Source organism: Salpingoeca rosetta (assembly GCF_000188695.1).
Source record: "Salpingoeca rosetta unplaced genomic scaffold supercont1.8, whole genome shotgun sequence".
Taxonomy (NCBI): domain Eukaryota; class Choanoflagellata; order Craspedida; family Salpingoecidae; genus Salpingoeca; species Salpingoeca rosetta.
The window spans coordinates 1013189-1030173 of NW_004754926.1; the positions used below are offsets into that span (position 1 = coordinate 1013189).

General features: G+C 57.3%; 4 protein-coding genes across 4 annotated transcripts; 3 read left to right on the forward strand and 1 right to left on the reverse strand.

Moving 5' to 3' along the window:
- Positions 1-1377: 1377 nt before the first annotated feature.
- PTSG_03693 (uncharacterized protein) lies at positions 1378-2880 on the forward strand (the record flags this gene model as incomplete). The annotated part of the gene is made up of 2 exons (XM_004995362.1): positions 1378-2551; positions 2576-2880. The coding sequence occupies 2 exons, from the start codon at positions 1378-1380 to the stop codon at positions 2878-2880; spliced, it is 1479 nt and encodes a 492-aa protein (XP_004995419.1).
- Positions 2881-3397: 517 nt separating this feature from the next.
- On the forward strand, positions 3398-4693 carry PTSG_03694 (uncharacterized protein; the record flags this gene model as incomplete). The annotated part of the gene is made up of 2 exons (XM_004995363.1): positions 3398-4642; positions 4672-4693. The coding sequence occupies exons 1-2, from the start codon at positions 4134-4136 to the stop codon at positions 4691-4693; spliced, it is 531 nt and encodes a 176-aa protein (XP_004995420.1). The 5' UTR covers positions 3398-4133.
- A 646-nt stretch (positions 4694-5339) lies between these two features.
- On the forward strand, positions 5340-6419 carry PTSG_13241 (uncharacterized protein). The gene has a single exon (XM_004995364.1). It carries the CDS (start codon positions 5470-5472, stop codon positions 6376-6378), a length of 909 nt encoding a protein of 302 aa, XP_004995421.1. The 5' UTR covers positions 5340-5469; the 3' UTR covers positions 6379-6419.
- Positions 6420-6828: 409 nt separating this feature from the next.
- On the reverse strand, positions 6829-16984 carry PTSG_03695 (uncharacterized protein; the record flags this gene model as incomplete). The annotated part of the gene is made up of 15 exons (XM_004995365.1): positions 16719-16984; positions 16314-16387; positions 12220-16120; positions 11649-11784; positions 10930-11369; positions 10138-10664; positions 9848-9928; positions 9561-9653; positions 8890-9288; positions 8505-8648; positions 8180-8277; positions 7936-7992; positions 7613-7744; positions 7244-7316; positions 6829-7083 (listed from the first exon to the last, which is right to left on the reverse strand). The coding sequence occupies exons 1-15, from the start codon at positions 16864-16866 to the stop codon at positions 6829-6831; spliced, it is 6558 nt and encodes a 2185-aa protein (XP_004995422.1). The 5' UTR covers positions 16867-16984.
- Between the last annotated feature and the right edge of the window lies 1 nt (position 16985).

Sequence of the window (16985 nt, forward strand, 5' to 3'; positions counted from 1 at the left end):
CCTAGCCACGTGCTGCTGCTTTGTTGTGTGGTGTGTGTGTGTGTGTACTGTTTGCCATCTTGCTCACCACGTGCTTCACCAATTGCTGCCGTTGCCGTGATGGCTCGTGTGGCCGCTGCAGACGTGATCGCATCACCATCACCCACGACACCGAGGTATGTCCAAAGGAGCTGGCCTTGAGAAGCCCATGGTCTGCATGTGTCTTGGACACCCAGCGCTGTCCTCGTAACCATGTCACATGTTGAGTGTTGTTTCACACACACACACACACACACACACACACACACACACACACACACACCACAATCCATACAATCTTCGAAGTGGGAGACGGTGCGACAGGCTCTGGGACATGTGCTGACCAAGGAAGTGGTGTACAACCAGCCACTCACGCCCAACTCATCAAATCCTTTCGGGCCAACGACACTTTGGGGGATCGAAGGCGCAATATTCGAGGTGCGTTTGCACACGGCTTCTTGCTTTGCTTGCAACACATGAGCTGCGGTTTCACGGCAATGTGGCATCTATTTCACTTCATGCGTGTTGTGTTACATGACTGTTGCACCATCACACGATACAACTCAGCGCCATGCCACCTCACAGCTCCTCTTCCCCTCCTCCTGTTCCCCACAGGTGATTCAAACGGGCCACATTGCTACCATCACTCTCTTCTGCCCCGACTTGCCTTGCTACCATCACTCTCTTCTGCCCCGACTTGCCCTGCTCCACACCTGTGTCTTGACATTGTTACTTTGTTCGTGTGTCTGCGTGTCTGTGAGTATGTTCACGTGTTGGTTTTGCATGCGGTGTCATGCCTTCTTGATCGACCCTCTTGCGTAAGGAGACGGCTGTGACGCTGCTCTCATACGTGACGTCACATGTGGGCGTGCTGTGTGAACTTGTACCCTTCAATAAACGACTACAAGTCCTGGTGCACGTTCGCTCAACGACAAACCCCGTGTGACCATATGCTGTGGGATCGATGTAATGTAACATAACACAACCCGCACACAAACACAAGCCAGGCTCATGTCAATGTGTTCTCCAGCAACCCTTCGTGATGGCGATCACACCAAGTTCACGTTCCCCACCACTGCCGTCGCATCAACAACTCGCAACAGACGTGAACCGCTCCTCATGACGTCATCAGTGCAACAATCTTTTTGACCTTGCCATGATGTGACGTGAACTCGCACATTTGAGCGTTCAAGACGAAAACAAAGGCGAGATTGCAAAGGGAAACAACACACGCCTGACGTGAACTGGTACTCGTGTCTTGTGTCGCCTTCTTTTCGAGCTGCTGCCTCGCATCTCATGTTGGAACTGATGCATTTTCTTATCGCCCTTGCACCACTCCATTATCAAGCCATCGTGACCATGACGCCAGCTCCCACAGGCTCGCATCAACGCACCGTGTACATTGCGCACAACAAGGTGGAGACAGGCCCAGAGGCACTCGCATTGCAGCACCAGCTATGTACCTTATTCAATCACAAGGTGATCGCCAGTCCCGCACGACGAAACGATCCGGAGGCGGCCACGGCAGCGTGCGCGGGCATTCAGGCTGCAGATGTGATTGTGCTGCTCGGATCGAAGCTCTTGGGCCAGCGAACCTCCGACATCTTCAGCAGTCACGACGAGCTGCGCTACATTCTGCAAGCCAGCATACCGATCGTGCTCGTGCACATGTGCCACCGCTTCAAGTACCGCACCAGCCAACACGTTCTCTCCATCTCTCGCTCGCACTCGTGCGCCTGGCTGCCGCACACTCTATCGGCGTCGCTGGACGCTCGGAAAACGCCGCCACAACAGGTCCTGCATACCATCAAGTCGGCGCTCACAAGAAGAAGAGCAGTCAGTACCCGTGGCATCCTCCCTCTCCCTCCCAGGGTTCCTACGCCGCAACAACAGGAAACCCTCACCGCCTTCTCCACGACGACCACACTGTCAACATTGTACGAAGATGCCGAGACCAGCAGCGTGGACACCGGCGACGACGGCGAAAGGGGCATTGCAAAGCCTTGCACGGGTGAGGTGGACAGCGACTCGCAGGCCTGCGTCCATCGCCTCCTGAGTGATATCCAAAAGCACATGTCTCGGCCAGAAGAAGCGACGGCCGCGCTAGCCGCCCTTGTTGCCTGCAGCATCGAGAGCCCCACCAGCATTGTGCGCTGTGTTGCGCGGGATCAACTTGCCGTGAACACCGTTCTTGGTGCCATGCGTGCCCATCCGCGCGTTCGCGAGTTGCAGCGGCTCGGCTGCCGCATCCTCGACTCTGTCGTATCGTTTCTCTTCACCGCACGCAAGCAGCGCCAACATCATCAGCAGCGGCAGCTGGACACCGACACCCACGATGTGCGCCGCCTGCTGCGGGAACGCGCCTCTGAGCCTGTGCTCGCGGCAATGTGGCACCACCAAGGAGACGAGGCCATCCAAGCTTACGGCTGCGGGGTCCTCCGACGGCTCGTCCGAGACCCTGACGTGCAACACGGGCCATTGCTGCGCGTCGGCATGCTCGCCGCCGTCGCCACCGCCATGCATACGCATACGCGTGTGTCTTACATCCAGCGAGCAGCCTGCAAGGTCCTGACCAAGCTTACACTGACCAGCGACAAGGGCGACGCGCTCGTGCGCGAGATTGTTGACCTTGGCATTCTGGAAGCCTTGGCTGAGGCGCTGCAGTGCCACCCGACGGACGCCGCCGTCGTGCGGGCCGCATGTCAGTTCTCTCAAGTGCTGCTGCAGGCCCTCTGTACGCCCTCAGACAGGACAGTTCTGCCGGACGTGAGCGATGCGTCCAAACTCGTACAAGCAGCTGCAAGGTTGGCTTTGGTTGTTGACCTCTGCGACGCAGACGCGCTTAAGCTCCCGACAGCCTGATGGCAGCGGCAGCAGAGTTGACCTCGCTCGTCCAGCCGGAACGCCCGCCACGTGTGTTCATTGCACGAATGGCAATGTTGTGTCTTTGAGTGCTTTTGAGTGCTCCACAGACGAGCACAGGAGCACGTATGTGAGACTGCTTCCGCGTCCTTTCTGTTGTTTTGCCCCTTCCTTCTCTGCGACAGCCGGCTGTCAGCCACGTTATGTAACATTTTACTCCTTCACGCCACGCAATGTGTCCTCGTCTAATTGATCAAACCCCCCTTCACGCTTCCATGCGTAAACGAATAAATGCACCCGGTCCTGAACAGCAAGAGAGCAAGTGCACAAGCGAACAAGTGCACAAGCGAACAAGCAAGCAAGCGAGCACCACATGCAGCGACACCTCAGCCCAACGCCCCACCACCACCACCTCTTGTTCGTCCCAACATCATAAAATCTCATCACACCAACAGACAGTCTGTTCGTACAACCCGTGGTTGCTGTTTTTTGCTCCTTAATCACATCGAACCCGCCTCTTGTTCATCATAATTTCACACCTCTTATTCACCCACACATCAACAGCAACCGAGCACGCCATGCAAGTGTTATTGCAAGAGGCACCAGCCTAGATACTATCATTGTATGGCAACGTCACACGTCAGCAACAGTGATATGGGTGAAGAGAACAGGGGAACATGAGAACATGAGAACAAACAACCCACCCTCATACCCTGTCAGCCTACTGTCATTACTGATTGGTGGACATTACACGCACACACATAGACACACACACACACACATAGACACACCCACACACCAGAATTCGGCGCACCACTTCAACGCCTCGTATCACGCCACACAGCATTCATCACATCACTGTGATCACCAACTCATGCGATGGCGTTGCCCGTGTGGCCATGTACACGCGCTCACACACGAACAGACCTACATGTGAGGCAACTGATTGCATGTCTTCCAGACAAGCAGTTCGAGATGAGAACAGAGGCAGAAAGGCGCAACAACACACTGTGCACGGACACACCGGTGATCACCTGCTCGTCGACGATCTTCTTCATCGCGATGGCCTGCTGCGTCGACGTTCCTCATTCTCTATCACTCTTTGCCATCCTCCTGTCTACAACAGCGATCAAGCCCGCTGCAACAGCACTGATCAATACCTGTAGCACCACGAGCACGACCGCCACAGCCACTCAATTGCAAACAAAACCACCCAACACCGAGATCCGCTCTGCACCCTCGCACAGAGCACAATGAGCTCAAGCGCAGCAAGGGATGGCGCAGACAGCGTTGATGGCAGCAGTGGTGATGTGCCACACTCAGGTGTTTTGGCACTCAGCGGTGACCCAGGCAACGAGGACGTCAGCAAGGACGCGTGGGGCGAGTACATTGAGACTGTTGACATGAGCGAAGTACATCTTTGCCTCACAAGCTCAGACGAGGTCAATGGATACGTCGAGGTGCTGGAAGAAGAAGACCAGTTGGTTGTGGCTGAACTCTTCCCGCACACGCATCTTGGTTGCGAAGGCAACGGTGACAACGACCGCGAAGATGAAGACACGCCGAGCAAACAACGGCACCAGCGGTCCCCATCACCACCTCCTGCATACGCACCAGCTTGTGCATGCATCGAGCCACAGCACAACCCCGCCGCTGGCGCATGTACGGACCTTGAAGCTGGGGATCCAACATACACGTCGTTTCCAACTGGATTTGCCAGGACACAGCTCCCCGATGACACCAGGCTGCCGGCGGGGAAGGGGTGTGTGAGCGCTACCAACAGTTCTACAGCGTTGCTGGCTGGGTCGCATGAATCCCATTATGTCCACCACAGCCACAGCCACAGCCACAGCCACAGCCACAGCCACAGCCACAGCCACAGCCACAGCCACAGCCACCTCCATCACCACCACCACCATCTTCAGGACGGGCAGCGGCAGGGAAGCCATGGCCGCCACCAGCGTGCACGTCACCACTGGTATATTTCGCGGAAGGTGTGCGCGTTGGCGACGGTCATTGTGGCAGGGTTCGCAATTGGCGTCACCGCTTCGCTCTTGCTGACGGGTGGTGGTGGTGGGCAGGGTGAGCGTGCGGCCTTCTCCACCAACACCCACGGGCACAGTCAACTTTCCACGGACTCGAACGGTGAGCTTGTGAGCTGTGAGCTGTGAGCTGTGGGTTGTGAGATGTGGGTTGTGAGCTTTGAGCGATGTGGTTTGTTTGCTTTGGCCTTGTGGAAGATGCCATCGAAACGGCCGATCATTGCACTTGCTCACTCACACTGTCATTCTGTGTCGTTGCATGTGTGCCTGAATGCATGCGTGACTGATCACAGATACGACGGTTGCTTGGTCTAGTTCTGCTGGAACAACCACAGGGAGTCCGACACCAACGAGAGGAGGGGCACCGACAATACCCACAACCACGACAGCATCGACCACAACGACGACCACAACCACAACTACCACCACAACGACCACCACCACCACTGCGACAACTACAACCACAACGACAACTACAACAACAACGACGACAACTACAACAACAACCACAACCACAACCACAACAGCAACGACCACGGCAAGGTCAATGCCCTGGCAAGGCTCTGAGCTCTTCAATGCCTCGACCAACGCCCTCTGCAAGTGTGATGCCAAGGATGGAGTCATTGAGTGCGCATGCTTCCTTGATGATGGCGCGCTCACGACAGCTCGCTTCCCAACTCGCCTCCACGGCAAGAGCCGAGTCCTGCTCGACCCTCTGCATCTGTTTGCTGCAGTGACGCTAGACGAGGACGGTTCCACATTCCTGTGGTCACTCCGTGACAGCACTGTCCTATGTCAGCTGCCCGTTGCGAGCACACGGCTTCTGTCGCTGCAAGGGGAGCTGCTGTTTGGGCTTGAAGTACAGGTGTCAGGGTCGTCTGAGTGGGTTGTGGTGGATGGCAGCTCGTGCGGTGTGCGGCCAGCATCGCAACGCGGCGTCAGTGTTGGTGATCACGAAGTCATACTGGAACTCGACGCAGCAGTTACCAGCATCATGTACAGGGTACCAAAAAGCAGGGGCACGCGGCTGATGCTCACGGTCGACGCAATGATGCGCCACCACGCGTTCTTGCGTGTGAGCTCGGGTGACACGTTCCTTGTCCTCGCAACAGAGGCTGGCGCTCCCTCTGCGGCAACAGCAACAGCAACAGCAACACCAACACCAACACCAACGGCAGGAGAAACAGGAGCAACAGGAGCAACAGCAACAGTCGGAGACACAGGAGCAACAGCAAATACAGCGGCGACGACAATTCAGCTTGTGTGGGTGAACGTGACGGACGCAACAGCGGCAGTGATGACGGCGCAATCTCAGCAAGTCACTGTTTCAACTACAGCATCCAAGCTCGTATGTTGGTCACCTGTGAGTGAATGTTGGATGCTGTCGAACGAAGACACGTTTGTCTTCAGACCCGATGGCACTCTTCACCCTGAGACCCACACACGAAGAAAGTGATAAAAGTGATATTTGCGTGTTGTTGGCGCGGGGGGGGGGGGGGCTGAGACGATGCGCATGCGAGCAGGCGACCAATCAAGACAGTGCAAGGGTGCCTGGTTCTTGATGGGGCTTCTACACACGCATGCTTGTCGTTCATTTGGTATCGTGTATTTAGTTGACAGCTGCGAGGAAGGTGATCCCATGTCACATAAACAAGCTGATTCCGAAGAGAGGCTCCAACTCGCCAAACAAAGTTGGGACACGTGAAACGTCGGCATGCAGAGCGGAGAAGTGGAGGAAAGACACGCCGGATCCAGTCACAGAGAGGCAGGGACATAGGGACAGAGCGTGCTAGAAGGACCAAAGGGAGAGAAAAAGAGACAAAATGTAAATGCACACACACACACACACACACACACACACACACACACACACACACACGTACGCAGTATAGTCACGGCACATCCCCTAGGCGGCCGTGAGAGTGCTGTTCACTTGGTCCAAGACGTGGCGCGTGTGCTGCGAGAGTGGCTTTGAGAAACACGCAGCCGCCTGCTGAACGTTGCTGACGAGGGTGGCGTGGTACTCAGAAGCGCCGTTGCTTTCAAGTCGGCTGTCGTGTGACGCCGCCTGCACGATGCCAGAGAGGAGATGGCAAAACGCCGGCTCAAGGCAATCCTCGCGGGCAACGCGGCTGATGGGCGCAAACAGGCGCAACAAACGCTACAGCAGAGCAAGCACAGGAGGGGGCACGGGTGTGAACACATGCAGAAAGATGACCTGAAGGCAGAAAGATATCAACAACGCTTCGAAAACCAAACTGCACACCCATCATGTGCAATTTCTCTCACAACCACACACGAGCAAGCAGATAGGCGCGTACTGTGTAATAAGAAGCGTAATCTGCGGCCTGAACAAGCCCGACAGCAAGCTGAATCCACGCCACAATGCCATATCTACAACAGGACAATGTTGAGGATGAATGAGGATCAACAAGCACAGGCGATGTGAGTTGCAGCAGTTAACCAAACAGGATGGCATCATCGTGACCATCAAGACGATGACTCAGAGAACGTTAGGCCCCCATACGCTCACACATACGCTCACACAGACAGACAGAGAGACACTCACACACTCACACACGTAACACACATACACAGACACACACGCACACACACACACACACACACACACACACACACACACACACACACACACACACACACACACACACGCTCTCTCTTGCACGCACCTGTTGAGCATGGAGGCGCCCGTATCCACCTGAGCAACCGCTGCCAGGAAGTCCAACACAGCAAGACGGGCAACGTGGTCGGACATCGGGGAGAGGTAGAAGGACATGGCGAGATCCACGGCGTGGCGGCGGCTGCACACGGACAAATGAGCAAACGAACAAGGCCAAAGCAAGTGAACACACGTACAGGAGAAGTCAAATGGGTCAAAGCACGACGGAACACACACACACACATGTGCGGCAAAACCGAGGGGTCATTTCGCCTACCCAACACCTCGCACACACAAGCCTTACAAGCATGTATGGCACAACAAACCACATACTTGAGCAAGGCCAGGTCGAGAGGGTTGCGGCAGCCTTGTGCCAGCAGTCGGAGCATCCTAGTGGTGTCATTGCATGTGTGCCCGCTCGCGTTAAATCACACAGCACAGGAATAAAACAAGAAACAACACGCACATAAGTGCGGGTGCAGGCCGAAGAACACAACCAAGCAGTACAGGCACACGCTTAAACGCTTGCACACATGCAGACAAGACGCGTGCATCTCCACTCAAACAAAACGCGCACCAGATGCGCTCCTTGCGATGTGTGAGGCTGGAGGAGTTGAACAGCGACAGAAACAGCGGCAAATCCTTCAAGTCCAGCGTGGGGCGTGATGCCACAAACTGATGGGTGTGTATGTGTGTGTGGGGGGGGGGGCGCGTGAATGTTCACGTTCGTGCGAGTGCAGTTTGGGCGTGCATGTGTGTGCATGTGTGTGCATGTGTGTGCATGTGTGCATGTGCGTGTAATGGGCCTGACGAGCGCGTTGCGGTTGCCGATGTCTATGTCGGTGTCATGAACATTGACAACGAGTAGCGGGACACCCCTGTCGAGAAGAATCAGTCAGTACCTTCATGGTGATGGTGAACATGGGGAGGTCGGTGGCATGGAGGGAGAGCTGACAGCACTCGGCAGCAAATGCGCCAATGATTCCTGGAAGCAGCTGTCCGGGCTCCGTGATACTGTCGCGGAAAAGGGCAACCGTCGTTTGTAACTGCAGACGTGGCATGACACAGGAACAAGCAGCAGAAGAATGTGGCATTAACGGCAAAGTTGAGTGAGCAGAAAAACATATCAATCAACACAAAGGGGATTGTAGATGCACAGTCACATACATAGACAGACAACGCCAGCCAGACAGGTACACACACACACACACACACACACACACACACAGCCAGACAGGTACTCACACCCAACCCTTCTCATGGTTCAAGCATGCAGCAGCTGCACACCTGACGAAGCTCCTTCCTGCGGGTTTTGGCAACGGCAGCGGCAAATGCGGCGAGCGTGGCCGATCCGAGCAGACGAATGCGGCGGGAGGGGGAGCTGAGCGCTGCAAAGCAGAAGCGCGCACACTGCTTCTCCACAAACTCAATGAGCGACTCCTCACCACCGTATGTGACGATGGAGCGAAGAAGTGGCAGCATGTACATTGGGTCGTACACCGTGGACACATCCACTGCACTGCCGCTGATGGCTGACGGTGGTGTGGGAGGCTCACTGCTTCCGTCAGACCGCGCTACGTCGGGCAGCACGTGCATGTGCTTTGCCGTGTAGCTGAGGCGCGTTGCATCCAGCCGTGCGAGGCCCTCCACAGCCATGGGGTCCTTGGTCACCGTTGACAGCTTTCCCTACAGCAAGACGAGAATTACCAGTCATGATGTAGCGTGCGTGCGTGCATGTGCGTGTAAGTATGAGCGCGTGTGATAGAGTGTGATAGATGGTGCGTGTGGTAGAGTGGCACATGGATGGGCGAGAGACAATGTGCATGTACATGCGTTGTGTGCGTGTGTGCATGTGTTATTGAGCGAGCGCGTGTGTTTGTCTGATGCACAGGCACACGGCAAGCGTATCTGCAAGGGCAAACCACAGAGAAGGCAATGCACACCCAATGTATACCCACCAGGTATGTTCTGCGCACGGATGACGTGCCCGGGCCCGTGATGAGCAGCATGCGAGACAGCTTCAGCCCCTCGCTCTCCGCAAACAGCAGCAACTAATGCACGACAAAAATGCGCGCAGTAGGGGTATCACAGGGTGAGGGCGCGACGTTGGGTTGACGAAACACTGAAGCACGCATGGAGTTATACAAAGATGGGCACACTGCATGTTGATTGAGCCTGGGACCTCGCAATGAAAATTCACACCACACACATTCATACACACATACACACACAACACAGCAGGTACCTTGAGACAGATGGTGTCCGCTGTGGACAGGCTTCCTGTGTATGCGTCGAGAACAAGGTGCCCAATGTCACCGGCCATCAACTGCAAGATTGGGGAGGACGAGCGCAAACAAAGGTACAATTCCCATATCACACAGGGTGAGCGATGCAGCTTGAATTGGAAAATCCAAACATAACATATCAAACGCACACACACACACACACACACACACACACACGCATGAACACACACACACACACACACACACACACACACACACGCAAGCAACCCCCCCCAAAACCAATGCACACCTGTGGCTGTCGTTCAATGACTTCACGCACAAAGAGCAGGCACTCTATCTTCGCACGAGCCAGCCGCTGCGGCGACATGGACGTGAGTGTTGACTCCTGTGCACCAAGCAGGGCAGTGAGCACACGGCGGAAGGACGAGCTGCGAAGGAACAGCGCTGCCGTTCGCGGGGGATCCAAGATGATGTTGCAGCCACTCGCCACCTCAACGTCATTGCCCAGTGCCAGGACAAGCCGGCACGCGCGTGCGAGATCGGGCTCAAAGTCGTAGAGCACATCGCCAAACACCGTCTGGAGAAACGCGTTGACGGCCTCGAGGAACGACGCAGCCGCCTTGCGCTTGTTGATCACGGTGCGCAGCGCAGTGTCGGATGGGGGCGCATCAAGCAGAAGCGCAATGGACTGCGTGGCCAGCGCCGTGGCGAGGGGACACGGGAAGGACTGTGACACGAGCTCAAGCGAGAGGTCGATGGATCTGATGCCCTCAGTGGCGCATCCGAGCAGGCGCCCCAGCGTCGACAGCAGCGCCACTGCATGACGAACAACGCATATGCATGGGTACGGTGGGTTGAACAGTCGCGTGTGTGCAGGAGTGAGTGAGGACATGAGCAAGCGTGCGTGCTCGTTTGGATTGAAGAGCATCAACCAGGACAAAGTGTTGGATGAGCGCGTCATCCACGAAGGAATGCATGCCGACGAAGACAAGAGCAAAAGGACAAGAGCAAGAATAAGAACAAGAACAAGAACAAGAACAAGAACAAGAACAAGGACAAGAGCAAGAACAACACGACTTACCGGTGGAGGCACTGTTGTCACCGCCATCAGCGCCAGCGATAAAATGGCGAAGAAGAAGCGAGAACACGCGCTGCTGTGGTGGAACAGAGCTGGGTGGTTTTGGCGGCAGGTCATGAGGACCAGCCCCGTTGCGAGTGCCGGCGACAGAGAGGGCAACCACGACCTCGGCCCACGTCAGCTCGCTCGCATCGTCATGAATAAGCGCAGCAACCTTGGCGCCAATGGCTGCAGCAACCGGCGCGCTGGCGTCTGGGATGGGTGTTGCCCGCGCCTCTCTCACAGCGTCCAGCCACCACCATAGCCCGTCGTCGTGCTCGCGGTCAAACACGCGCGTGGACAGCACATTCACATCTGTGACGGCTGCCAAGTTCATTTCTCGCAGAATGCTCTCCGCCACCAAACACCGCGACAGCGGAGCGTCCAGCACAGATGGCAGAGCCCTGTACATGCGCAAGCATGTGTGTGTGTCATGTATGTATGTGCGTGTGTGGTTGTGTTTGTTGTTGTATTCGTGGAGTGTTGGGGATTGGTGACGTGTGTGTGTATGTGCGTGCGTGCGTGGGTGCGTGCGTGTGTGTGTGAGTGAGTGAGTGAGAGAGAGTGTGTGCATGTGTCATGTGTGTGTGTGTGTGCCAGTGGGGCGGGAAAGTGTCCAAGTGGTAGCGGGCATTTGGTTTGGGGGATACGATTTGGGTGTGGGTTGTGGTCGAGTCACCAACCTTGCCGCGGCCACAATTTCGGTACTGTTGTCTGGCGTTGTGTCGATGGCTTGGCGCAGCACAATAATGCGCGGCTCAGAGGCGTCGGCAATGTACGCGCGTAGCAGCGAGGCGGACAGGCGGCTGACGGCGGCCACTGTACACGTTGCATGCAGGCACGCATAGCGGGCAGGAGAGGACTGTTAGTATTCGGGACGAACAACGAAACAGCCGCAATAGCCGCAGCAGCAACACATTGTGGTGCCTGTAGCCTGTGAGTGGCTGTGGTGTTCTCACCCACAGCACTCAGAACCGAAACCTGCGTTGGGTCACAAGTTGTACCTGAGCACTTGCACTTTCATTCACACAAGCAACACACACACACCGACATACACCTACACATACACACACCGACACATACACACACCGACACATACACACACCGACACATACACACCCACCCACACCCACCCACCCACACACACACCCACACACACACACACACACCCACACACACCCACACACACACACACACACACACACACACACACACACACACACACACACACACCGACACACAGGGGTCGCGTACCAAAGACGTCTGGTTCGGCAATGTCGGCAAATTCGAGCAAGGCGTCGATGGCGAGGGCGGTTGTCGCGTCCGCGGTTTCGCAAAGCGAGTAGAGGAGGTTGAGTGCAGCCTGGCTCAGCACCTGCAGTCCACGCGCTTTGGTAGAATGCAGGACAGCGCGCAGGAAGAGGACATCAGACAGGGACGGTGCCTTGTTCTTGCCGTCGGCGTCGAGCCAGAGCAGCCAGCTGTGCACCAGCTGCTGCACATGCTCACTCTCCGCGGCAACGTGCAGCACAAGCACGGTGTGCAAATCGCGCACGCCGACCGTGATGGTCGTGTCGGCATCCAGGGCCATCGCTGTCAGCAGCGGACGATGTGATGACGACGAAGCACTTGTGTGTTTTGTTGTTGTAGTTGTAGTTGTTGCTGGTGCTGGTGCTGGTGCTGCGCTGTTGTCTGCGGTCCACTGGCGCGAGACGGCTGCAGAGAGCAGCGTCTTCTGTAAAACACTCGCGCACGTGGGTGACATGTCAGCGGCAGCACGAACGAGGCGGGTGAGGTTCCCCACGATGCACGCAAGGCCGTAGCGAAGCATGTCTGGCGTGGACGCGCTCAGACACAGCGGGTAGAGCAGCCGCAGTGCGTGTGCAGCGCCAACGCTTGCGCCCCGGTTGGACAGGTGCGAGGCCACAAACAGCTGCACCTGCGCGTTGATGTCCTCAACACGCGATCGCAGCCACATAATTGCGGGCGACACAGCAGGCGCAGTACCGTTGCTGCCGGCACCAGCGCTGCAGCGCTGCACGGCCATGGTCAGGCCACGCAGCGCCCACAGAAGATCAAGCGTGCACGTGAATTGTGGGAGTGGCGAAACAGTGAAGACGTCGCTGTGCGCCATCGCTGTTGGTGCTGGCAGCAAGCACGCCAGCAGCACCTGCATGTGATTTGCGCTGCGTGGTGCAAGCTGGGCATTCACGGCTGCACCTGTGTGGCTGAGCGCCGGCGTTGGTGTGCCTGCAAGCACGAGGTTGCACCCAATGCGCGTTGCAGCTGCGCCACGGGCGTACAGGTGGCCGCTCTTCGTGTCCGTTGCCGCAGCAGCCATGGCAACAGCCGCATCAGCATCACTGGCGGCATCACCACCCAAAGCGGTGTTGCCGCTTGCTGCGGTGCGAACAAGCCGCTGGACAATGTGCTCAATGAGCGCATTTGTGGGCAGCGTTCGCAATTGAGCGGCAGCCGCTGCCTTGGCGTGTGGGACAACCGGCACCACCGCGTCACTATCGATACTCGGAAGAGGCAGCATGTGCTGCTCACCGTCGACGTGCCCGTCCACTACTGCTGCTGTTGCTGCTGCTGTGTCCTTGGCGGCTGCGCTGTTGATGGCGGTGATGGCGCGCTGGAGCAAGGCGAGTACGGGCTCAAGGGCGGGATTGGAGCGAAGCGGCTCAAAGAAATGGTGGCGCACAATGTAGGCGAGGAGCGGCGAGGCGTGGGCACCCATCACGCGCACAACGACATCAGCAACGTACGCAGCAACAACCACAGCAGCGTCATTCGCACCGTGTTGTGTGCAGAAGGCAGCGGCGTGTTTCAACAGCATGAACAGCACGGCGCTCACATCAACAACAGGCTCGTCCTTCCCTGTCCTCATCGTCGTCGTTGTACCATCATCACCACCATCATCATCACCATCAGCAGTTGCAGCGGCAGCGGTCGCCGTGTGCAGGAGGTCCTCGGCAATGCGCATGGGGTTAGTGAGCACGGCCGTGTATGTGTCCACGAGCAGGTCAATCACCGCTGTGTGTGCCGGCACGTCGCCCCACCACGCCGACAGCTCAGCCAGCAGCGGCCCAGAGAAGGCGCCCGTTTCGCTAAAGATGCCTTGCAGCAAGCTGGCCGTGAACCGGGCATAGGACGGCGGCGCACGTGCGTGGATGTGAAGAATGTGGTGAAGACGCGTCTCAACCTTGCTGTCAGCACCATGGTTGGACGCACCCTCACCTTCCTCCTTCTCCTCCTGCTGTTGCTGCTGTTCCTTCTTTGCGCGTTTCGCAGGCTGCTCGCTGCCATCACTTCCTCCCTTACCACTGCCATCACCACCATCACCATCATCACCATCGCCAGCAGCAGCAGCAGCAGCAGCAGCAGCGCCGGGCTTGAGCCAGTCTGTGACGGCTGCACCCTCGCGCAGCACGCCAAACAGGCGCTTGAGTGTGAGCGGCGACATCTGCACTGCAACGCGCGGGCGCGGCAGCAGACGGCCAAGGTCGAAGCGGGACAGCGCGTCCGGGAAGAAGCGCTGGTAGTACGCGAGCGCATGCAGGAACAGGCCCAGCGTGCTGTCGGCAAAGCGTGTTGGTTCTGCGTTGGTATCGATGGCAGCGGTGTCACCTGCCCCCGCACCGGCAGCGGTAGCAGCAGCACTACCATTGTTCTTGCCCTTCTTGCCCTTCTTGTTTTTCTTGTCGCGCTTGCGCTGCTGTTGTTGTTGCTGCTTCAGCTGTCTCGCGGAGAGGCGTGTTGTGTGCCCTGTGGTGTACAGCGACACCAGCACCTGTGCGTCCGGCAGCCGCTTGCGCACGGCAGCCCTGAGCGCCTGCTGGAACTCGGCTTGCTCGCTGGCTTGCAGGTCACGCTGGGCCACCACCTCAATGTCGTCAGCAAGGCGGGCGAGGCAGGCCACGAGCGTCACCGCAGCCGTGTGCACGACAACGGCGCTCTGGGATCGCAGGGCGCGCGTGAGCGGGGAGCGGGCCATGTTGGGCGGCACAATCATGGCTGCACGGTAGTCCACGCACGCGTACATCTGGTGCCGGATTGGCGGCGACGGGTGGCGCAGCACGCTGAAGGTGAGGCGCATGTTGGCCAGGTTGGTCAGCGAGAGCGTGTCGTCACACGGCACCAGCGTGGGCGTGAGCACAAGCGGCACCACATCCGGTGCAGCGTAGCACGCGGCAACAAACAGCTCAAATGCCATGCCCAGCGTGCTCGGTGTGCGCAGGGTGGCAAGCAGGTGCTGGATGGTGCTGTTGGCGCACGTGTCCGACACCCACGGCTGGCGCCAGTCCACAGCGCCGGCGTGTGTTGCCGGCGGCACAAAGCACAGGCCTGCAGCCTGGTTTGTGCACAGGAGCAACAGCAGCTCGTGCACGGCCTCTGGAACGTTTCGATCGTCCTCTTTGAAATGGGGGGTGAACTGCCGCTGCTGTTGTTGTTGTTGTTGCCCGTCCTGGTGTCCGTTACTGTTGCCGTCACCACGTGCACCCTCATCATCGTCGTCTTGGTTGTGCTGCTCGTCCTGTTGCTGCTGTTTCTGCTCTTGCTTCCTCTGCTTGCGCTGCTGTGCCTTGATCTCCTTCTTGATGCGGGCAGCGACGGGATCGGAAAAGTGGTACAGGTTGCCCAGGATCATGAGGTGGTGTGGCGTGAAGAGCGCGAGCTTGTGCTTGCGCTTGATGTCTTCGCGTGAGGCCACCAGGTGCAGGCCCGCCAGCAGCGTCATGACCGTGTGCTTGGGGTCTTTCTCTGCTTCCTTGAAGAGGCCCTGCACGACAGGCTTCTGCTGCAGGATCCAGGCAACAATGTCCGGGTTCTCCACGTGGAAGAAGGAGGTGACGTACGAGACAAAGAGGGCGCGCACGCTCCAGCGGTCAAATGCGGACCGCTTCTTGGCCAGGGCAGCAAGGCCCGCCTGGGAGATGTCGAGGCTGCGGTACATGGCACGTGCGGCCGTCTCCCCGAGCCGCACCATGGCGATGAGCAGGTTGAGGGCGGCCTTGTTCACGCTCACGCGCTGGATGTTGATGTTGTAGTTGAGTGTCTTCTGGTGCTTGTTGAGGATACGGTGCACAAGGGTCATGCCTTCGTCCTCGGTATGACGGCGCTTGATGTAACGCAGGATGGCGCTCAAAGAATCCTGTTGTTGAATCGAAAACACACGCGCAAGCGCGGACGCGCGAAGACGCACACGCACACACACACACATACACGCACAACAGCACCATGGCAACGTATGAAATCAAGCTTGCGCGATCAACCAAGATCGGGACGAGGAGCGAGGAGAGAGAGGAGCGAGCAAAGCAGAGCACACAACAGAGGCGTTCACAAACCAGGATGATGGGGGCATCCTCGCTCTGATTCCTGGTGCGATCGTGTTCCCACAGCTTGAAGATGATGTCACACTCTGCGATGTTGACGACATGTGTGTATGTGAGGGGAGGGGAAGAGAGAGTGTGTGCTTGAGCATGTGTGTTTGAGCATGAGTGTGTGCATGTTTTGTTGTTTGTCACGAGGAGGGGATCACGTGCAAGGAAAGCAGCACGTGCAGCCGCAGTCACAAGCGCGCGGCCACACGGAGATACTCAGAGAGAGCGCGAGACAGAGCGCGAGACAGAGCGCGAGAGAGACGACACACACACACATACACACAGCACACACAAGTACACGTGCATGCGCATACACACACACACACACAGCACACACAAGTACACGTGCATGCACACATGTACACATACGTGGGTCGTGTTGCAGCAGGGCGGCCACGAGCACGCCAAAGTCATCCTGGGTAGTTGGACGCTTCCCAAGTTTGCTGAACGTGGACAGGGCAGGGCGGATGGCTGTGCCAGACTGCTGCAGCAGCTCCAAGAACATGGACGGCTCCATCCTGCAGAACTACACCTTCGCTTGCACCTTTGCACAAACAAAGCAACTGAGTGTGGGCTGATGATGCTTGTCTTGCTTGTCGCACACTGCTGCTGCTTTGTGTCGTTGTACACGTGTGT